The sequence below is a fragment of the Schistocerca nitens genome, chromosome 11 (genome assembly GCF_023898315.1).
Source record: "Schistocerca nitens isolate TAMUIC-IGC-003100 chromosome 11, iqSchNite1.1, whole genome shotgun sequence".
In the NCBI taxonomy this organism is placed as follows: domain Eukaryota; kingdom Metazoa; phylum Arthropoda; class Insecta; order Orthoptera; family Acrididae; genus Schistocerca; species Schistocerca nitens.
In genome coordinates this window covers 114,500,312-114,524,420 of record NC_064624.1, presented here as the reverse complement: position 1 = coordinate 114,524,420, position 24,109 = coordinate 114,500,312, and the positions used below count along the sequence as shown (strand labels likewise).

At 44.0% G+C, this 24,109-nt stretch overlaps 1 protein-coding gene across 1 annotated transcript in view; it reads left to right on the top strand.

Annotated features, from left to right (window-relative positions):
- The window catches only part of LOC126212691 (uncharacterized), a 99,680-nt gene that overhangs the window by 62,235 nt on the left and 13,336 nt on the right, over nucleotides 1-24,109 (top strand). The window contains exons 3-4 of the mRNA XM_049940107.1: nucleotides 2,408-2,566; nucleotides 18,995-19,160. Coding sequence (XP_049796064.1) covers nucleotides 2,408-2,566; nucleotides 18,995-19,160 — 325 coding nt within the window. The remainder of the gene's footprint in view (nucleotides 1-2,407; nucleotides 2,567-18,994; nucleotides 19,161-24,109) is intronic.

Sequence of the window (24,109 nt, the reverse complement as noted above, 5' to 3'; positions counted from 1 at the left end):
ATCTAGAAGTGTAACAGGCTGACCAGCGGACTTGAAATTTTATTGCTTAAATAACACTGTTTTCGTGCATATTGTCACATAAATAACTTTCATACGTCGTTATCCAAGTATCATAGTACCCATCGTATCCCTTTGTACGAACCGAGATAGTCAGAAAATGAACTGAAAACGAAGTTAACATAATTTATTAGATTATCAAAACTTTTGGACAATTATGTAATAATGAAATCTTTTGCTGTAGTATGACTAATGTCAGAAACAGAATGATGCAAAAGCCATTATTAATTCATTTGCTGAAAATAGAGTAACTTTCGTAATCAAAAATTTCTAGTAAAACTTTACTTAATGTGGACACTGAATTTCACTGTCAAAGCGTAGTTTCTAATTTATACCTTGTGGCACAATTTACAACAGTCCTTACCAATGAGCAAATTCACACAATCTTCCTGCTTGCTACAATTACAACAGTCAGTATTACGGTGAGTAACGTAACAAAAGTTTCTATCCACAGCCAATAGGCAATCGTACTGTAATTGATTCTTACCCAAGACTGCTCACGTGTATAAAGTTCAGTTTCTATTTAATTATTCGTGTTGTGGTGAGGAATTGACGACCGTTGCTTATTTTCATTAATGACATACTTTGAAAACCTTTTTTCCAAATTTTCCACTAACTACTGTTTATTAAAAATTAGTTTACGTAACAAAAACATATAAAATTAACCGAACTTTGTGTCTAATCGTCATTGCTAAAGTACTGAGCAGTGGCGATTCGGTTATAACTTCATCTACTTCTCTCGGTTTTATATTATTCTGTGGAGTAAATACCTTTTCGCCACAGATTAGGGTCATATAGAAAAGTCTGATTAGACGTAGAGACAGGAGTGTGTCAAGGGCACTGTGACCTGTGTGACCTACGTGGATGACATCCCGCGGCCTGTAGCCATACCCTTCGTGCACAACACCCCAGATGCTGCTTTCCAGCATGACAATGCATGACCGCAAGCTGCTGCACGAACACGTGCCTTTTTGGTGGCAGTGCTGTGAATCAATGCCAACCACCACAGATGAACTTTGGAACCAGGTGAATAAGCATGATGCCTATACCACAGGACGCCATTCACGGGTTAAGCGTGTCGATGCCATCACGCATGGAAGAAGGAATCAGGCCCCATCGTAGTCCCTGTGGCTACTAGGCAACAGGATGCATGCTGAACCGACGTGACTGAAGTGCTAATCATCTATGCAGGTCATATTAACTAATGTAGATGTCCTGTGAATGTGAATGTACTTTCTCTAGTCGTTCAAGGTGTTCTGTTTATTCTGACCATGAGAATGTTTTAATAGCAACTTAAATATTTTCTTTGGAGAACACTTTCTATCCGAAAGCAAACTTTTTTACAAAGGGATTCTCAAAATTGATATATTTGTCTGTAATGCAGATCATGTTGGTATCGTTACTGCACACTATTACTCTATTTCGTATTACTACACTACAGTCCGCCTCCAGTATCTGAGTGGTCAGCGTGACAAAGTGTCAGTCCTAAAGGCCTGGGTTAGATTCCCAGCTGGGTCGGAGATTTTCTCGCTCAGGGAGTGGATGTTGTGTTGTGCTAACCATCATCATTTCTTCCCCATCGACGCGCAAGTCGCCGAAGTGGCATCAGATCGAAAGAGTTGCACCCGGCGAACGGTCTACCCGACGGGAGGCCCAAGTCACACGACATCTATTTTACTACAGTACAATATTGCTTAACTTTAGTTCATCTATTTTATTTCACGTAAATAATATGTCTGTCTTAGCTTCGTTCTGTATACCAGTTGACTCATATCTGCTGGACCCAATGAATACCGTTCGTGGGTCTTAATATAACACGAGGAAGCAGTCTGTTACCCTTTCTCGTAGGTATTTACCACGGTGAAGCAACCCTATCAGTCATCTTCTAATGTAGTTCGATGTTAATAGATTTTTCTCTTCAGCAGCTAACAAATATTCAAGTCACCTAACGAAAGGCATAGAATGATTGAAAAAGTATTCCTTTAGAGAGTGAAATACGTTTTCCTTCCAACTTAGTTAGGATATCTGAGAATTATCTATTACATATCTCCTTTCTGATGAATGTCTGCAGACAACTGAAACTGCACAATAGTACACACCTTTCCGTGTCTTGGTTTAAGAAAGTATAATCGAAATGGAAATCTTTTCTCTTCGCTTAGAGATTCATACAACAATTTCTTTAAACCTACTATTTGCTTTCTCCCTGTACGCAATCTGGCGTGCCTTTGAAAGAGCTGAAAATGTTTGCACTTGATCCCATTTAATTTCCTCTAAAATTGTCTGCAAGTGAGCTGCACTGAGAAAGTTTTCGTGAACAGTTCTCTGATGATTTTCTGTGGTGTCGTTGCAGATGGAGATCACCGTTTACAAGTGGGGCAGTACTGGTGGATGGCTTAAATTTTACGACCTGACCTTCACCAAGCCATTCGACTACTTGCTGACTAACTTCCCGGCCGTCTTTGAGTACATCTGGTACCCCATGGGCATCAACAAGAAGCCCGTGCCTCCGGCAAGTATCCAATCACTACTCTGGACGGAGCGTATCTTCAGAAGCGTGGATCACAAACTGCATGAAAAATATCCATTAAAGTGATACTTGGAAGGCTGCTATTCATACTGGAACATCTAGAACAGCTCCATATAGTTTTATTTAATGTCATGCTTTGTGAAACTCGTTTACGATGACTTTGAGGAACGGCAATAAGAAAAGGAATATGTTCGAAATTAATCAGTTTGACGCCTTTCTGGCGTTAAGCACCGCTCCTGCAAATTATCAGATCCTAAAACTGAAACTGGAGGCAGACGCTAATGTGTAAGGAAAACGTTGTCAGTTTGAACTAGAGATATGAACAGAGAAAAACACATTACTCGTACCGGCTGAAGTTTATGGATACTTTCTTGCATGGAATGTAACAAAACTCCTTTCGTGAGAGTTTAGTTTAATTACTTTCATGTTCTGTGCACTGTAATTTCGACCTCTCGCTACGATGTGGAGTGAGTCACTTTTGCAGCTGTAATGCATGTTCTCGCCGAGAAACAAGACAACTTGCTGACCATTTGTGCGGTTGTCTTCTTAACTGTCTCAATACACTTTTTTTGTATTGTCCATCTCGCACCCATCTCTCTAAAACAACACGCACGTGCCCACGCACACAGACACACACACACACACTCACACACACACACACACACACACACACAAGGATTATTAACAACTCAAGTAGATACGATTTCAGACAGAGTTTGATGTTAATTTTATTTAGCATCAAATTCCTTTCTGTAGTACAGTATGGATTAGTGGTGGGTAGGGTAAGTCAATTCTGCTTCTATAACTGAATTTATGAAGGGTGCTGTTGTTTCTGAACGTGATTTATTACGGAAAACAACTTGATACAGTAATAAATGTGCTCTGAGTCTTGTGTTGGTGTGCCGAAATCAACTGTTGAGAGACCTGCCTCATACATGGCCGCTTTTCCTGAGAATACGTATCTCGTATGTCTGGGAAACGCCTTTCTACAATACCACTGGTCGTGTTTTTCTTGACAATTGTGCAAAATCTTGTTCAGCAAGTCTGAAGACTTCTTTTCTTTACCCATACGAAGATTTTAAGGACATTTTTTATTGGAATGTCAACAGTTTGTTACCTGAAGACAGCACTGTAATGTCATGAATCTAATGGTTCAAATGGCTCTGAGCACTACGGGACTTAACATCTTAGGTCATCAGTCCCCTAGAACTTAGAACTAGTTAAACCTAACTAACCTAAGGACATCACACACATCCACGCCCGAGGCAGGATTCGAACCTGCGACCGTAGCAGTCGCGCGGTTCCGGACTGACGCGCCCAGAACCGCATGGCCACTGCGGCCGGCTGTCATGAATCTAGTCGCGATTAGTAAACCATTTTGACTCATCTGCTGCCGTTTTCATCGTTCGAAATGCATCGTTACAGCTGTTGCTACCCCTCGTACCAAGGTATTTGTAACGTGTTATACTACCTACAGAAAACTGCCCTCCTTAATTTGTCCACTTACAATGTATGAATATTTACTCACAAAAGATTTAATTTAACGTTACCTCCTCCTCGAGAGTTTGAGATAGACCGCCAGAAATTAAAAAAAAATCGAATTTTCAAAAATAGCGCACATCTTTCTGAAGAGTATGATATACAAAACATATATATTCGGGGAAATGTAAAACACCTTATTTCGTCTGAGGTGTGCCACAGTGCAGTACCACAACTTCATCGCAATAAAGACAAGAGAGAAGCAAGACACTACACATTTCATCAATCCTTAGGTCCAAGCATTTTTCTCTCTTATCTTGCTACAGCTTTCACGGCGTGCTTTCCTTTCTGCGAAAGAATCTACACATATAAAAAAAAAATTGCATCACCTCGGTTCGCAGAGTTCCGGAACCTGTACAGAAAATTGGAATAGAGATCAACAAAAACATCATTTCCGTCGTTTTTATTGCTCATGAAAACCATACATTGCGTCACCATACAGCGAGACCTTCAGAGGTGGTGGTCCCGACTGCTGTACACACCGATACCTGTAATACCCAGCAGCATGTCCACTTGCATTGATGCATGCCTGTATTCTTCGTGGCATACTATACACAAGTCTATGAAGGCAATCTTGGTCCAGATTGTCCCACTCCTCAACGGTGATTCGGCGTAAATCCCTCAGAGTGGTTGGTGTGTGACGCTGTTCATAAACAGCACTTTTCAATCTTTCCCAGGCATGTTCGATGGGGTTCATGTCGTTATCCTGAAGGAAGTCATTCACAAGATGTGCACGACGGGGGCGCGAATTGATGTTCATGAAGACGAATGCCTCGCCAATATGCTACGGATTTGGTTGCGCTATCGGTCGGAGAAGGGCATTCAAGTATTGTACAGCCGTTAGGGCGCATTCCATGACCACCAGCGGCGTACGTCGGCCCCACATAATGCCCCGCTAAAACAGCAGGGAATCTCCACCTTGCTGCACTCGCTGGACAGTGTATCTAAGGCATTCGGCCTGACCAGGCTGCCTCCAAACATGTCTCTGGCGATTGTCTGGTTGAAGGCATATGCGACACTCATCGGTGAAGAGAACGTGACGCCAGTACTGAGCTGTCCATTCGGCATGTTGTTGGGCCCATCTGTGCCGCACTGCATGGTGTTGTGGTTGCAGAGATGGACCTCGCCATGGACGTCAGGAGTGAAGTTGCGCATCATGCAGCCTGTTGCGCACAGTTTGAGTCGTAACACGAAGTCCTGTGGCTGCAGGAAAAGCATTATTCAACATGGTGGCGTTGCCTTCCTCCGAGCCATAATCCGTAGGTTGCGGTCATCCACTGCAGTAGCAGCCCTTGGGCGGCCTGAGCGAGGCATGTCATCGACAGGTCGTCTGTACATCCTCCATGTCCGAACAGGATCGCTTTAGTTCACTCCGAGACGCCTGGACACTTGCCTTCCTGGCACAAAGTAACAATGTGGACGCGATCTAACCGCGGTATTGGCCGTCTAGGCATGGTTGAACTACAGACAACACGAGCCGTTTACCTCCTTCCTGGTGGAATGGCTGTAACTTATCGGCTATCGGACCCCTTCCTTCTAATAGGCGTTGCTCATGCATGGTTGTTTACATCTTTGGGAGGGTTTATTGACATCTGCGAACAGTCAGAGGGACTGTGTCTGTGATACAATAGCCACAGTCAACGTCTATCTCCAGGAGTTCTGGGACCCGGGCTGATGCTAAACTTTTTTTTATATGTGTTTTACGTCATCAAAGTTCGTGAAACGTTTTGCTACATGAAAAATTAAAATGGTGTTGCCTAACACTGAAAAAGCTGTTAATACGAGTAGTACCCAAGACTGGCGGGGTTTCTCGATTTGATTACGTCTATTTTGTCACTGTCTGCTAGATAAAACGAAACACGTCTTTTTAATATTGCAGCAGTTGTAACACTCGCCAAATAGTCGAGACTGTTTTGTCACAAATGGTTATGTTTATCTACCTTATTTATATAAATAACAGGACAGAATATAACTCACAACTATTAGGCTTACTACAAGCAAAAATATTATGTTAGGAGTTTCACTTTTCGTTCATATGCTCCAATTTCTCAAGCTCGTTCTAACAAGCAATCTTATCATCACTAATTCTGTAACTATTCCTGCCATTTTAAAAAATTGTTCTCCAGTTGACTTCACTAAGCCAGCCAGTATTCTGTTTAGTTATCCCGCGTCCGTTCTCCGGTTAGGCGTTTTTTACATGTGCGTGAAAAGCATTTTCCGCGCTATTCCGAGAATAGAATTAAGCTGCTGCTAACCGGAGACTGTTCAACTGGCCCTTAGTAGTGTAGCAATCTAACAAAAATTTCCCCTCAGAATTTCATTTTCTTGGATACATTGGGGAAATAATATGTAATTTTCATTACCTGATGTTGCTGTTAGTCGCTTATTTCCACTCTGGTTGTCTGAATCTATGGACTTCGCTAAAAGTTAAAATAAGGCTAATCATTCGCACACCTAATCAACCACATAAAAAAACAGCGATTGGTATTCACCCGTTCTCATTTATTGGGATCGCCTCATACAGCCCCATCCCCCTTTGTCTGCGGGAAAGTTATTAACTTCTGGATGCGACGGGGATTCCCCTAGCAGAGACATCACGTACTGTATGCACGCGTTGAGTCAACTTATGATACGTTCAGAAATTAACTTAGAATGTTCGGAAATCAATAGGGATATGTTTCAGAATCATATGAATAATCGATACGTGGGCTGTCGCTTTGTAAAACAAGGTTTTTTCTTCAATAATATGAATTTGGCGCCCCTTGAAATTGCCGCCCTGGGCAAATACCCCACTCCCCCCCCCCCCCAATCCTTCCCCCATCCCGCCCGTAGATACGGCCCTTCTTACGTTGCACAGCAGTTATTCAAACTGGTGTTTAGGTATACTTTAATAATACAGTTTCCTATCAGTGAATCCATCATTTGATTTACGAAGTGCTTGAATACCTCATCTCACAGACGACGCATGTGTTGGGAACATGTCTGGCTTGTGACTGACTTCAGTACTTTTCCACGCTAAGACTGAGAATGTTGAATAATAGAATAACAGAGAATAGAAAACTCAGTGACGGTAACCTGCTGCGAATATCTTGATGTAAACTTACCTCCTACAACCTGAAAGATTCGTACAAAATCCCTGCTAGTAATCTTGTGCTCAATAAATGAGTGTCGATCGCGCAAGCAACTCTCAGTGAATCAACACGTTTGCTGAAGGCAAAATGATCCTGGGAGAGTACGCAGTAGTGTGTAGCTCGTGCAGTACATGACCACCTGTCTTGTTAAATAGATTCGTTAAATGAACGCTATCAGTTTAATAATGGCAACAAGCGTAAATAAATTCAAAATGATCGTATGAGAGTCACTGATTACTTCAACTGGAAAGACAGCTTAAACGAGGGGCGTTCAGTAAGTAATGGATTCTCTTTTTTACGGTCAGTTTCGATTGAAAAATTGGAGAATTTGTCACGGAATATTCCCTCTTCAGTCCCTACGGTTTCATGAAGTTTCGGTGGGTGGTAGCAGTATACGTAACATTCAAAACGGCGTCTGTAAGAGCAGTGCTGTCATTGAGTTTCTTTTGGTGGGAAACCAGAGCACCGCAAATATTCGTAGGCACTCCCCGAATGTCTACGGAGAACTGGCGTTGAACAAAAGCACGATGAGTCGTTGGGCGAGGCGCCAGTCATCACTGCAAAAAGGTCACGCAGGCCTGTCCGATATCCCACATGGCAGCCGGCCGCACACGTTTGTGACTCCTGCAGAGTGTCATCGCAACAAAAATTCAAACGAAATCCTTTATCTCCATGACAAGCAAAGTGTCACTTTAGTCAGCGTATCAGAGATGAGCTCCGAAAACTTCATTGAACTTTTCTTGCTCGTCCAGCCTGGATCTCGCATCTTCCACCTGTTTGGTCCAATAGTGGATACTCTCCATGAGAAGCCGTACGTGGAGGATAGCGAGGTTAGTGATGAAGCAAGATGTAGGCTGTGACGTCGACCATTAGAGTGGTGCTATGTGGACCTACAGGCCGTCCCACTAAGGTGGCGTAACGGCGTCAGACTGAACAGAGATTATGTTGAAAAGTTTTTGTAGCGAAAAGAGTTGCGCATAATTGGTGTACTTGAATATTGACAAAAGCAGTATGCTTTCAGAAAAAAAAGTCTTGCATTACGTACTGAATGACCCTCGTAGTACTGGATGTGGCGCAGGAACTTCCTTATCTTAAAAAACTCATGAAGCAGAAAGTATTGAAGAAGTCGGTTTAATTCTCTTTTCTTCACATTTCTTTTTTATCCTGAAGGTGGCCTCCGCCCTCCTCAGTGCACCTGGAGAGTCGAAATCGAAGTTTCGTTTCAGCATCCAGCAATTCTATATGTTGGCATTAGCAGCACGAATATGGTCGTGCAGTTTACACAGGGTCTGTGGCCGATTGGTGTACACCAAGGGTTTCAGATAGCCCCATAAGACAGCCCCAAGTCGCAGCGGGCTAGACGTGGCCAGCGTTCTGGCGACTGCAGATCGCCCTTCAAAGACGTGAAATGGTCGGGGAGATGTTCGCGAACGATTGTCACTGACGTCCGTTCTGTGTGATCTGTGGCGCCTTCTCGTTGGAATCAGACATCCCCAACACACATTTCTTTAAGTTCTGCAAGAGTAGAAGTCTGAATCATCTGGTCATAACGCCCAAAAGAGACCGTAACTGCCCTACCATTCTCTTCGAAAAACCATGGGCCAATAATGTCAGTTTTTGATAATGCCCACCAGACAGTCACACGTTCCGTAGGCATGGGCTCCTCATTAAGTTCTTGGGTTTTCGTGCCACTCCAGTATCGCATGTGTTGTTCATTCACGCATCCAGGGAAATGAAAATGTGCCTCGACGCTGGAGAAGACGAGGCTGTCACGAGGCAGGTTTTAGATCAAGGCTTCACAAGTGGTTTTCTGTGAAGCGAGAATGTGTGTCGTAAGTGTGTACACTAGTCTCAGTGTGTATGCAAGAGTTTTTAAGCCCTCGTGGAGATTTCGTCTCGCTGTGCGATCAGGAACAGCAGCAGCTGCTGCACGTTTCCGTGCGCGTAGCCAGGGGAAGTTGAAAATCGCCAGTTCTTGAAGATCCTGGTTTCTTTCCCTGTATCCACAAACACGTACACCCACACAACAATCGATTTTCGATCAGGAACGCAACCTGCAGGCGAGATATTAAACCATTCCCTGAACCCTCACTAGGCTGTGATGACAGAACGGCCATTGGTAAAGAATGATATTGCAGTGCCCGTACAGTTCAGAAGTAGGACGCGATGTTCTTAGGGACGAGCACTCTTGCGTTACTAAGGAACGTTGCATCGTACTTCTGAACGACACAGGCTTTTCCTTTTTTTCCTTTATTGTTATTTTGACACCTTATACAAAGGTAGGCCGGCAGCGGCAATACTACGCCGCTCTTCGGCCATAGATAATACATTTATTACAAGTGGAGACATCGAAAAACGAAACAACACGGCGCATAGACACCAGTAGACACACAAATTTAAAAATACATGAAGTCGGTCACAAGTGCAGCGCTCTGGCACTAACAGAGACGACAGAAACGGCGCACGTGAATGAAGGAGCACAAATGACGAAAGACTGAATCACTAACACGATGGCACACACAAAACACTGGTGACGATCTCCGGCGCGCGAATGTTCACTTGACGTGTACGAGTCCAGGGACCTGCCCAAAGGGGAAAAGGTGGGGGAGGAGGGAGAGGGGAGGGTGGAGATACCAGTGGCAGAGGAGATGGGAGGGGGAGGAAACAAGGTAAGGGGTAGGGGAAGCCCGGGGAGAGGAGGGGGGCAGGAAGGGAGGAAGGAGAGAAGGGAGATAGGGTGCCCTCAGGAAAAAAACACAGGGTGTGTAAGGGTAGGATCAAAGTTGGTAGGAGGGTTAGATGCAGGGGATGAGGGCATCACCAGGGAGGGGGGGGTTGGTGGAAGCCACCCTGGGCGAAGGTATGGAGAGTGGAGAGATAGAGAGCAGGTGGGATGTGGGAATACAGGCACAGCAGTGGACAGGGGTGGGGAAGGATGGCAGAGACGAGCAGGTGAGGGGGATCAAGTTTACGGGAGGTGTAGAGGATCCGTATCGGTTAGAGGAAAAGGAGGAAGTGCGGGAACGGAATAAGGTCATACAAGGTCCGCATGGGGAAGGGAGATGGATGCGATGGGCGAGGCAGAGCGCATGGCGTTCCAGGATTTGAAAGGATATCTAAAAGGTTGGAGGGGCGTAGCAGAGGATAGGGCAGATGAGGGATTTCTAGGTGTGGAGGATGGTGTAGGGGGCCAGACCCCATGTGCGGCCAGATAGGAGCTCGAGGAGACGGAGGCGGTAGCGTGCCTCGGCTCGGATTGTCCAGAGATGGGGGTCCATGAGAGGCGACGATCAAGGGTGACGACAAGGTACTTGAGAGTGGGGGTGAGGGTGATAGGACAGCCATAAATGGTGATATAGAAGTCGAGGAGACGGAAGGAAGGTGTGGCTTTGCCTACAATGATCGCCTGCTTCTTGGGGAAGGATCGACCTTGAGCAACCACTGGTTGCACCAAATGGTGAACCGGTCAAGATGGGATTGGAGAAAGTGTTGGGATCGGTGCAGGGTGGGGGCGAGGGCAAGGAAGGCGGTGTCATTGGCGTACTTGAGAAGGTGAACAAGGGGTGGAGGCAGTGGCATGTCTGCCGTATACAGATGGTAGAGAAGAGGGGAGAGGACGGAACCTTGGGGCACACCGGCGGAGGGGTGGAAGGTGCAGGAATCTGTGTTATGGATGCTGACATAGGAAGGACGTTGGGAAAGAAAGGACCCTATCAGACGGACATAGTTGACAGGAAGAGTGAATGTTTGGAACATGAGACCAGCTCAAGGTCGAGGGAGAGGAAGATGGTGGACTGGCGGGAGTTGAGCTGTTCGGAGAGGAGATGAGTGAGGTGAAGGAGAAGGTCATCGGCAGAGAAGGACGGTCGAAAGCCACAATGGGTAGTGGGAAGGAGGCGGTGCTGGCGGAGATGCTGGTGGATGTGTCGCGTAAGGATGGATTCCAGGACCTTGCTGAAGACCGAGGTAAGGCTGACGGGACGGTAGGAGGAGACAGCAGATGGCAGTTTGTTGGGTTTCAGGAACATGCTGCTGATATGGTTGCACTAACGGTCGGAGGATGGCATTCGCATATCGTACAGCCGTTACGGCGCCTTACATGATCACCAGCGGCGTACGTTGGCCCCACACAATGCCGCCTAAAAACAGCAGGGAACCTCCACCTTGCTGCACTCGCTGGTGTGTCTAAGGCATTCAGCCTGACTGGGCTGCCTCCAAACAAGTCTCTGGCGATTGTCTGGTTGAACGCATATGCGACACTCATCAGTGAAGAGAACGTGACGCAGTCCCGAGCGATCCATTCGGCATGTTGTTGGGGCCATCTGTACCACGCTGCATCTACATCTATATCTACATGGATACTCTGCAAATCACATTTAAGTGCATGGCAGAGGTTTCATGGAACCACCTTCATAATTCTCTATTATTACAAGTTGGTGATTGGAATTTTGTGAGAAGATTCCGTCGCAACGAAAAACGCCTTCTTTTAATGATGTGCAGTCCAAATCCTGTATCATTTCTGTGACACTCTCTCCCATAATTCGCCATAATACAAAACGTGCTGCCCTACTTTGAGCTTTTTCGATGTACTGCGTCAGTCCTACCTGGTACGGGTCCCACACCATGCAGCAGTATTTTATGAGAGGACGGACAAGTGTAGTGTAGGCAGTCTCCTTACTAGGTCTGTTACGTTTTCTAAGTGTCCTGCCAATAATATGTAGTCTTTGGTTAGCCTTCCCCACAACATTTTCTATGCGTTCCTCCCAATTTAAGTTGTTCGTAATTGAAATTCCTAGGTACTTAGTTGAATTTACAAATATTAGATTAGTCTGATTTATCGTGTACCAAAGTTTAACGAATTCCTTTTAGCACTCATGTGGATGACCTCACACTTTTCGCTATTTAGGGTCAACTGCCACTTTTCGCACCATTCAGATATCTCTTCTAAGCCGGCCGGTGTGGCCGTGCGGTTCTCGGCACTTCAGTCTGGAACCGCGTGACCGCTACGGTCGCAGGTTCGAATCCTGCCTCGGGCACGAATGTGTGTGATGTCCTTAGGTTAGTTAGGTTTAAGTAGTTCTAAGTTCTAGGGGACTGATGACCACAGATGTTAAGTCCCATAGTGCTCAGAGCCATTTGAACCAAATATCTCTTCTAAATCGTTTTGCAGTTTGTTTTGATCTTCTGATGACTCTATTATTCGATAAACGACAGCGTCATCTGCAAACAACCTAAGAGGGGTACTTCGATTGTCTCCAAAATCGTTTACATAGATAAGGAACAGCAAAGGGCCTATAACACTAGCTTGGGGAACGTCAGAAACCACTTCTGTTTTACTTGATGACTTTCCGTCAGTTACTACGAACTGTGACCTCTCTGACAGGAAATCAGAAATCCAATCACATAACTGAGACGATATTCCATAAGCGCGCAATTTCACTACAAGCCGCTTGTGTGGTACAGGGTCAAAAGCCTTCCGGAAATCCAGAAATACGGAATCGATCTGAAATCCCTTGTCAATAGCACTCAACACTTCATGTGAATAAAGAGCTAGTTGTGTTTGACAGGAACGATGATTTCTAAGCCGGCCGCCCTAACCGAGCGGTTCTAGGCGCTTCAGTCCTGAACCACGCTGCTGCTTGGGTCGCAGGCTCGAATTCTGCCTCAGGCAAGGATGCGTGTGATGTCCTTAGGTTGGTCAGGTTTAAGCAGTTCTAAGTATAGGGGACTCATGACCTCAGATGTTAAGTCCCACAGTGCTTAGAGCCATTTTTTATGTTTTCTAAACCCATGTTGACTGTGTGTCAATAGATAGTTTCCTTCGAGGTAATTCATAATGTTCAAACACAATATATGTTCCAGAAATCCTGCTGCATATAGACGTTAACGATATGGACCTGTAGTTTGGTGGATTACTCCTACTGCCTTCCTTGAATATTGGTGTGACTTGTGCAAGTTTCCAGTCTTTTAGTAAGGATCTTTCGTCGAGCGGACGGTTGTATGTGATTGTTAAGTATGGAGCTAATGCATCAGCATTCTCAGAAACGAACCTAATTGGTTTCCAGTCTGGTGCAGAAGACTTGCTTTTATTAAGTGATTTCAGTTGCTTCACTACTCTGAGGATATTTACTTCTACATTACACATGTTGATTGTTGTTCTTGATTCGAATTCTGGAATATTTACTTCGTCTTCTTTTGTGAAGGGGTTTCGGAAGGCTGTGCTTTGGCAGCACTGTCTTCGATAGTATCTCCATTGTTATCGCGCAGAGAAGGTATTGATTGTTTCTTGCCATTAACATACTTCACATACGATCAGAATATCTTTGGGTTTTCTCCCAGTTTTCGAGGCAAAGTTTCGTTGTGGAAACTGTGAACTGTGGATTTAATTTCAAAGAATATTCTTAAAAATTTACTTTATTTACTAGCGATTCATCAAGAACATTAACACATTTAGTCACACTATCTGAGCGTGGAAGTTGTTGCCAGGGAGTAACTTATGAAATCAAAATAAAATTGCTTTCAACAAATGGGAATTTTATTCCTAAAAGCATTTTTTTTAGAAACGGATTTAAAATTATAAGCAGAAAGTACCCTCTAAACATCAGGTTACAATTTATTCAGAGGCAGAAAGAAACAAATTTTTGGGTGTATGAGCTTTCGGGCTGAGAACCTTGCCGCTCCCTTTTGACGCGGCCGTAGTTACGACCGCTCACAACAGCCTCTGAAAGACTACACTGGTGCAAATCTGCAACGCACCAGATTACCGTAAAGTAAAAGTTTTAACAATTCACACAAGCACACAAACTATGCACCCCATAGGAGGGATGGAAATGGTACAAAAGACTAAAATTAAAAGATAAACGTGCCACTGAAGGTGCAACTTGATTTTAACTTCTAAGAACGTCTTATGGTGGAAGAGTGGCAATTTTATTTACTAAAATGACCATTTAAATAAAAGCCCATGAAATGCAATCCAACATAAAATTATGCAAGGTTGGCCAAACATGCTCTACAGTACACATATACCGCCTCTCCAGATGATGGGAAAGATAAAAACATATTTAAGGAATTAGGCCGTTACACTTCAAGCAATAAATTCGTTCACACACCGAATCCGAGAAACGTGACAGAGGCAGCTCCGAACGACAGACAGACACTAACTGCCTGACAGGTGCGGACGACAGACAGAGGAGCAAGCAGTGGACGAGAGACTGACCCAGGCTGACCCCCTAGCGAGCTCATAGCGCCCCTTACATGCACGTGAACAGGCAGCCTTTCCGCTTTCCCACCAGAGGGAGACACCAAAGCTGCGACTGCCACAGCGGCGCCACCGCCAGAAACGGAGGGCGACTGCTCCACACTACGCGCTGCGGCTCGCTCTTCAGAACAGCAATTTTTACCACACCTCAAACTGTTATAAGCATCTCGCATTGAAGTCCGCGCTAAATTTCGAGCTTCTGTAAAAGATCGCCAATCTTGGGAATTTTGCGTCTGTTTAAGTTTGGCACGTTTGTTTCGTTGTTTCTGCAAAAGTGTTCTAACTCGTTTTGTGTACCAAGGAGGATCAGCTGCGTCGTTTGTTAATTTATTTGGAATAAATCTCTCAACTGCTGCCAATACTATTTCTTTGATTTGAAGCCACATCTGATCTACTCTTATTTTATTAATTAGGAATGAGTGGAGATTGTCTATCAGGAGGACGTCAAGTGAATTTTTATCTGCCTTTTTGGATAGGTATATTTTTCGTTTATTTTTTGAGGATTTGGGGATTACAATATTCAGTCTCGGTACGACAACCCTGTGTTCACTAATCCTTGTATCGGTTTTGATGCTCGTTATTAACTCAGGATTATTTGTTGCTGAGAGGTCAAGTGTGTCTTCACAACCGTTTACTATTCACATGGGCTCATGAACTAACTGGTCGAAATAATTTTCATAGAATGCGTTTAGAACGATTTCGGATGATATTTTATGCGTACCTCCGAAATTAAACATGTATTTTCGCCAACATATCGAGTGTAAATTAAAGTCACCACCAACTATAATCGTGTCGTGGTTGCAAAGATGGACCTCGCCATGGACGTCGGGAGTGAAGTTGCGCACAGTTTGAGTTGTAACACGACGTCCTGTGGCTGCATGAAGAACATTACTCAACATGGTGGCGTTGCCGTCAGGGTTCCTCCGAGCCATAATCCGTAGGTAGCGGTCATCCACTGCAGTAGTTCAGTTCATAACTAAAAGTGCCATAGTGATTTCTCAGAATTTTTGCAAAATAAATAATAATTTTCGTTAGTTTCATGTTTTTCTTACACTAACTAGCACTACTCCAGTACCCAAATATCCGACTAGGTACGTAAGAAATTTTGTAAATTTTTGTGTCATTTCCTTACAGCGGAGGGCTCCAGAAGATATTTATTGCTGAAAGTTTTTCAGGCAATTCTCTTTAGGAGCGTCTGTCTGACTTCTGTGGTGGTGTGTGGGTGTAAATTGCATCTTGCAGTAGCCACAGGGTAAAGGGTACATCTCAGATTAATCCGTTGCGCAGAATAACAGAATAGCAACCCCACGCACACAAGAGCCACAGTGACAAAAAGTCAGATGCCCCTTCCACAACAGAAACGACACTGCTACGGCGTCACAAGGCACGCAGTCTTGATGTTGTCCTTGATTTGCAGAGAATGAGAGTCCATATTTTATTGGAAATTACGTCCAAGTTCTCATTCAAATGAACAAAAAATATGCAAAGTTTCGAAATTTTTTTGAGACAATGAAAAGACATACGTTCAACTATATTTTAGATTTTCGATACAAAAAAGAAGAAAATGGAGCCATAATCGAGGTCTGATCGAGAACCTACGAGTTTGAAGTACACCTGCTGCGTAGAGCGTAGCCTCTAGAAGTTATCTCAAATCAAAAATGGATAACATCAGTAGATACTACACTAAAAATATGGGAGCTTGTACCTAACTACAATGAAACAACGTTAAATTTAACGATATGATGCTAAATAGATATCTGTGTTGGATTTTTTTTACTCTTTATGGCTTTACAAAAAGTAGTTATTGCTTTTTGGGAGTCAAAGTTAGAAGCTAATAGGATGAACCGTTTTTATTTTATGCTGCATGCAGTTTTGAAAAATCGTTTCTCGAGGAAAACCATGACTAAAGTTTAGGGCGAACTTTTATATTAATTATTAGCTGAATTGGCGTAAAAACTATATGTCATTATACACTTTTGATATCGCTGAACACAAATCTGAAGTTAGATTTTCAAAATTCAAAATGGATAATCCATTATGGCCAGATTTGGTTAGATTTTCAAAATTCAAAATGGATAATCCATTATGGCCAATTTTAATCAAAATATGATAAAAATAGTGTTTTCGTTACTTATGTTTAGTCTGCAATTCCAAGACATTCCTGACGCAAATATCTTTCAAAAATGCAACAAAAAATCGATTTTTCGACCATTTTGAATGAGAACCTGGCCTTAAGACTGAGTGATTTAACGGGCGACGTGCAGTAGGGTTTGTAAGCCTTCGTCACACCAGGAACGAATGCATGCAGTCCTGTGGACACGGATACGTCTTCACGGAAGACTCAAGTATAGCCAGGACCTCCTCGAGAAACAGCCACCTACTCTTTCTGATAGAACTGTTGATATTTTTAAAGGTATCGAGTATCCGATACATCGATATTTAAATGGCACCAACATATACATATTCGATAAATTGATAAAATATCAACCTATCGGCTCATAAAAGTATCTGCTTCACATTGTAAATATACTGCCGGTTTTAGAGCTCCATATTTAAATATCCATTTACACACACCAAAAAAATGTTTTGCATCACCCCGGTTCCCAGAACTCTTGAAGACAGTCACTGATTATGGATATTGTACCACAGACACAGTCCCTTTGAGTGTTCAGAGATGTCACAAAACCTGCCCAAAAATGTAAACAATCATGCATGAGCAGCGCCTATTAGACGGTTGGGGTCCGACAGCCGATCAGTTCCGGTCATTCCACCAGGAAGGACGTACATGGCTCGTGTTGTCTGTAGTTCAACCATGCCTAGATATCGCTGTTCGATCGCGTCCACATTGTCTCTTTGTTCCAGGAAGGGCTCTCAACAAGGGAAGTGTCCAGGAGTCTCTGAGTGATCCAAAGAGATATTGTTCGGACATGGAGGAGATACTCAACTTGAATAATTATCCTTTAGAATGTTGCTAGGTACGGTCAGGAATGTCGCGTGTGAAATGCAGTGAAGTGTACTGTTGTGGAGGAAATATGGGACTTGCAAGAACTGTAGCGCACAATACTGTAAGCTGCGATGACTGCTGTCTGCGCCGCTCGCTGCTGACAAATAAGATAACTCTCGTTCTATCTGGATTGACCTTCGCCAATCAAACTCTCCCTACGCCTTGATGAACTCAAGGACTTCTATTCGCCCCTAGTCTATTGGCGTGGTACACCGGTCAGATAACCAGTCCACTGCGATGCCACTCAAAATTCGCTCACAGGCGTTTAACTATAGCTCTGTCCGTTCACACTGCACAATAAGTGTGTCGGCCAATACAGTGAACAACACTTAATTGCAAGGACTCAATATAGAGTCACACTTCGATTCGCTCTCGACAGAGGTGCTCTCCCAGTGCAGTACTGAGGAGAGACTTGTTCCTCGCTCTTTGAGTACACGTACGAGCGCGCACGCTCTCATTACGTGTTCTCGCTCCAAGAGCGACAACGGAACGGCCCCTCTCCACGTCAGACGTGATGGGGTATATCTTTCGTTCTCTTCCATTACTCCTTCAGCTCAAGGCGTCAGAAATATCGTCTACCAATCAGAATTGCTCTTCTAAACCGGGAGAATGACGTTTCGTTTAAGGCGAACAATCCGGAAATCTGTAGTATCAGCGCTTGGCGTTTGCTGTCTCTCTGTGAAAATCTCTGAAACTGCGTGCTATGTGTAAAGAATGCGTAGGCTGGCCGCTCCCACACAGTGTAGCGGAATTTGCTTTTAAGCCGAACTCGGGGTCGTCCTTTCACTCGGGCAAACGCTGTCTGCTCTACAGGCGGTCACCGGCCGACATAGATGGGTTGGGACCGGCCTCCTGGCGTGCGGTTTTGCATCTCTCGAACTAAAAGCTCCTGTGCCGTCGTGTCTGGAATGTAAGTGTGGACGCCAGCTTCGAGCATTTCAACCACGGTGCGCACTTGAGATTTATTAGTTATTCGCATATCGTTTACATGAATTCATACAAGACTAACTTCATCTTATCGAGTTTGGGTTCGAATGAAGCGTCTTGATGTGGAGAATATGATTGTGAGGGCGGAATATGTAAGCAATGAAGGTCAGGAGACCACGACGTCTTACACTCTGTTTCTTAATTTCACTCGTGTTAGGCGAATGCCTAGAGATTTCGACTATCCTGTTCCCGTCTTTGTCATTCGCCACTGATTGCTGAGAAGTATCAGGATGTTCACTCATTGCTATGTTAACTATTAGAGTGTGAATTTCAACATCCTTTGTTATTTCCTTAACTTACATGTGCCAATATATGATGACCAAAATGCAATAAGCGTGTCTAAGTTATGAAAGAAGCAGAAAAGAAACAGGAAGAGACTGCTACATCTGATACTCAGTAAAGACCCTGACAAAGAATAATCCTACAAGTCGAAGTTTTGATTTAGTCACAAAACCTGTATTGTGTAATTACATCGCTACCTCTGTTGGCAGGGCACCTACTACATGCATCGGTACTGGACACGACCGATCACGCTAAAAAAGTTCGCCGCCTTACCTTACGGGAAGTATAAATTGTACATGAAGGGTCTGAAGGATAGAAAAAGACAAGTTTGTGTGAAGATGGTCATCGATATCTACGAAGTCGGATTTTTCCAAGGTAAGGATTTGATCTTTGAGTAACACATGATCACGAGTAATTGTTTCAGTAGAGTTATGAAATTCCACAACCGAGGGCTTCGCGGTCATTGAAGAGGTGGAAGTAGCAGGTAAAAGTCCTGTGGGTAGAAAAAGTTTCAGTCGTAATCATTTAGCCGAGAAGCAAAAAAGAGCTGGCAGTACACAGTGCCCTCCCGTCACTGCCACCGGCTAAAGCCAAGCCAGCCTCGGCGTTGTCTTCTGGAGAGAGAGAGTTTCCTCCTTAAAGTTCGATGTAATACACAGCAGTCAGCTGCATTTATGTGACTGGTATACCTGATGATGTAAACAAATTTATGTTCGTACATTCCAAGCACATACAACATGACAACAAAAAACTTCACGTAATGGCAATGGGAAACAAGTACAATTCTTCTGGATTGTTACAGAAAAAAGCGTAAAGGGGCATGTGCAAATACACTAATTTGTTCTGAAGCTATATTGCAATTTTCTGTTGGTTAAACCATAGTTTCCAATGAAACTGTGAGCCGGACCGAGACTCGAACTCGGACCTTTGCCTCTGGTGGGCAAGTGCTCTTCCAACTGAGCTACCCGAGCACAACTTATGCACCGTCCTCACAGCTTCAATTGTGCCAACATCTCGTCTCCTACCATCCAAATTTCACACACGTTCTCCTGCAAGCCGGCCGCTGTGGTCGAGCGGTTGTAGGCCCTTCAGTCCGTAACCACGCGGCTGCTACGGTCGCAGGTTCGAATCCTACCTCGGGCATGGATGTATATGACGTCCTTAGGTTAGTTAGGTTTACGTAGTTCTAAGTCTAGAGGACTGATGACCTCAGATGTTATGTCCCATAGTGATTAAAGCCATTTGAACCATTTTTCTCCTGCGAACCTCGCAAAACTAGCACTCCTTAAGAACTTATATTGCGGAGACATGGCTTAGCCACAGCCTGGCGGATGTTTTCAGAAGGAAATTTGCACCCTGCAGAGGAGTCTTCCCTGATTAGAAACTTCCTGGCAGGTTAGAACTGTGTATCAGGCCAAGACTCGAACTCTGGACTTTGGCCTTTCGTGGGCAAGTGCTCTACTGGCTAAGCTACCCAAGCGCAGCTCACACATCGTCGTCACAGCTTCAGTTTTGCCAGTATCTCGTCTCCTACCTTCGAAAGTTCTATCGGAAACCTTGCAGGAATAGCACTCCTGGAAGGAAGGTTAGCTGGCAGAGCACTTGCCCACGAAAGGCAAAGATCCCGAGTCTCGGTCTGGCATACAGTTTCAGTCTACCATGAAGATTCAGAGCAGCGCATATTCCGCTGTAGAGTCAATACTTCATTCTGGAACCATCCACCTGTCTGTGACTAAGCCATGTCTCTGCAATATCCTTTCTCCAAGGAGTGCTAACTCTGCAAGGTTTGCGGGAGAGTTCCTGTGAAGTTTGGAACCTAGGAGACGAGGTACTGGCAGAATTGAAACTGTAAGGGCTGGTCGTAAATCGTGCTTGCTAGCTCGGTTGGTAGAGCAATTGCCCGCGATAGGCAAAGGTCCCGAGCTCTAATCTCAGGCTGGCAACATAGTTTTAATCTGCCAGAAAGTTTCATATCAAGTGCAGAGCACTTGTCCGCATAGGCAAAGGTCCTTTGTTCGAATCTCCGTCTGGTACACAGTTTTAATCTGTCAGGAAATTTCATATCAGCGCACACTCCGCTGCAGAGCGAAAATTTCGTTCATAGTTTCCGATGTTTCCGATGAACCACGGACTTGCCGTCGGTTTGGGTGGCATGTCTGCCTTAACCGTACATAGCTGTACTGTGTGTACAACAACAATGGAGTGATGCCTGTCGAGAAGCCAGACAAACATACGGTTCCTGAAGAGGGACGGAACCCTTTTCAGTCGTTGCAGGGGCATCAGTCTGGATGATTGACTTATCTGGCTAACCAAGACGGCATTGCCGTCCTGGTGCTGCGAGCAGCCTAAAGCAAGGAGAAACTGCAGCTGTAATGGTGCTGCGAGCAGCCTAAAGCAAGGGGAAACTGCAGCTGTAATTTTCCCGAGGGCATGTAGCTCTACTGTGTGGTTAAAATATGATAGGTTCTTTTGGGTAACATATTCTGGAGATGAAAGAATTTCCCATTCGGATCTGCATGCAGGAACTACTCAGAAGGATGTCATCACCAAGGAAAACAAATCTGGCGTTCTAAGGAAAGGATTCTGGAATGTTAAATGCCTTATCGGGCAGGTAGGTTAGAGGTTTTAAAAACGGAAATGGGTAGATTGTAGTTCAATATATTGAGACTTAGCGAAGCTCGGTGTTAAGAGAAACAGGACTTCTGTCGGATGAATGCAGGGTTATAAATACAAAGTCACAAAGGGATAATGCAAGAGTGGGTGTAATAATGAATAAGCAAATAGGAATGCAGGTAATGTACGTGAAACAGCGTAGTGAACGCATTAACGTAGCCAAGATAGGCACTAAGTTCACACCTACAATATTTGTACAAGTTTATATGCTAACTAGCTCTGGAGATAATGGAGAGACTGAAGAAATGTATAATGAGATAAAAGAAATTATTCAGATAGTTAAAGGAAACGATAATTTAATTGTCATGGGAGACTGCAGTTTGGTGGTAGGAAAAGGAAGAAAAGCAAAAATTTAATTTCGACTCACGGAAAGAAATGAAAGAGCAAGCAGTCTGGTGGAATTTTCCACATACGATAATTTAATCATTGCTAACAATGGAAATTTTTAGTAAGGTCTTATGGGACCAAACTGCTGAGGTCATCGGTCCCTAGGCTTTCACACTACTTAATCTAACTAAAACTAACTTACGCTAAGGACAACACACACCCATGCCCGAGGGAGGACTCGAATCTCCGACGGGTGGAGCCGCGCGAACCGTGACAAGGCGCCCAGACCGCTCGGCTACCCCGCGCGGCCATCGCTAACACCTTGTTTGAGAATCATAAAAGTAGCGCGTATACATGGAAGACTCCTGGAGACACTGGAAGGTTTCAGATTGATTACATAATAGCAAGAAAGGGATTTCGGAACCAGATTTTTAACTGTAAGACATTCACAGGGTTAGATTGGACTCTGACCACAATTTATTGGTAGCGAGCTGTAAATTAAACCTGAAGAAACTGCAAAAAAGGTAGGAAATTAAGGAGACGGAACATGGATAAGTTGAAAAAAGTAGAGGTTGCTGATAGTTTTAGACGAAGCATTACGCAGCGGTTGAGTAGAGCAGGGAAAAGGAATACAGTAGAAGACAAATGGATAGCTATAAGAGATGAAATAGAGAAGGCAGCAGAGTGTCAAATAGGTCGAAAGACAAGGCATAATAGATATATCGAATTCAATTGACGAAAGAAGAAAATATAAAAATGCAGCAAATAAAGCAAGCGAAGGGGAATACAAACGTCTCTCAAAATGAGTTGGACAGGAAGCGTTAAATGGCTGAGCAAGAATGGGTAGAGGACAAATGTAGGAATGTTTCACTAGAGGAAAATGGATTCCGCCTACAGGAAATTTGAAAAGACTTTTTGAGAAAAGGGAAGCAACTGTATGAAAATCAAGAGCTCAGATGTAAAACCAGTCCTAAGGAAGGAAGAAAAAGCTGAAAGGTAAAAGGAGTATATAGAGTGTCTGTATAAGGGAGATGAACGGAAATATTATAGCCAAGAAATTCACACCCAGGATATAGCAAGGAAAATCGTCGTGTCAGTATTTTGGGACAGGAAAAGAGTTTCGCCCGTTGATTTTTTGGAAATAGGTGGGACCATAAATGCTGCAAGATACTGTGGGGTCATGAAGAAACTTCGCAGAGCCATACAAAACAGACGTGCTGACAACGAGACTCTGTCTGCTTCATGAGAGCGCGCGTCCGCACGCCGCTCGTGCAACGCAATAGTAGTTGACTTCGTTTGGGTGGGATGTTTTAAGCCAACTCTCACAGCCCCATCTCACACCTAGTGACTATCATCTGTTCACTAAACTGATGGTCCAAATGGCTCTAAGCTGTATGGGTCTTAACATCTGAGGTCATCAGTCCCCTAGACTTAGAACTACTTAAACTTAACTAACCTCAGGACATCGCACATATCCACGCCCGAGGTAGGATTCGAACCTTCGACCGTAGCAGCAGCGCGGTTCCAGACTGAAGTGCCTAGAACCGCTTGGTCACAGTGGCCGGCCAATAAATTGAAGAAAAACCATATTGGAAAACACTTTTCCGACAACGACGAGGTGAAAATCGAAGTGAAGAACCGACTGAAAAAGGCGGTGGGAGACGTCTATGACACACGAATCAAAAAACTCGTCCTACTAATGACAAAATGTGTAAAGATACATGGTGATTGCTTGGAAAAATAATGCAGCACCTGTATTACAATGCATCTAAATTTTATTATGATAAATTAAATTTTTTGCACCTCAAAAAATTTTTGTAATCGTAGTTTCCGGATTAGCCTCGTACGTGGATACAGATGCTTCACTAACGTAATGCTGCCCAAAAACCTTTTTTCAGTAGGAAATAAGATGATAGATACTACGGAATCATTTCTTGACACGCTGTAACATGCCCATGTACGCAAGATAGTACAATTTGTTTCATCTTATGGCAAGTCGCGTAAGGGATTCATTTGCTTCCAGGGTCTGTAGAAGGAGCACTCGCATCCTTCTGTGATGTGGCCTTTCCACACAGCGTATGGATTTCGACAACGATCGCCCATTAGCGAGCGACGGAGGTGGTTTGTTGCTGAGGTAGCAGACTCCTTCGGCAGTGCAGAGAGTACGGGGAAGGCCCTGATTGTACATGTGATGACGTCACACAATACCAAAGAAATAATTTATCAATGTTTCTGAGGACAGTTTCCAGTGAAAGACCTGTCAGATAATTATTAAAAGTTTTTTGTGCCAAAGTGGCTTCAGGTCACAGTTATGCTGGTGGTAA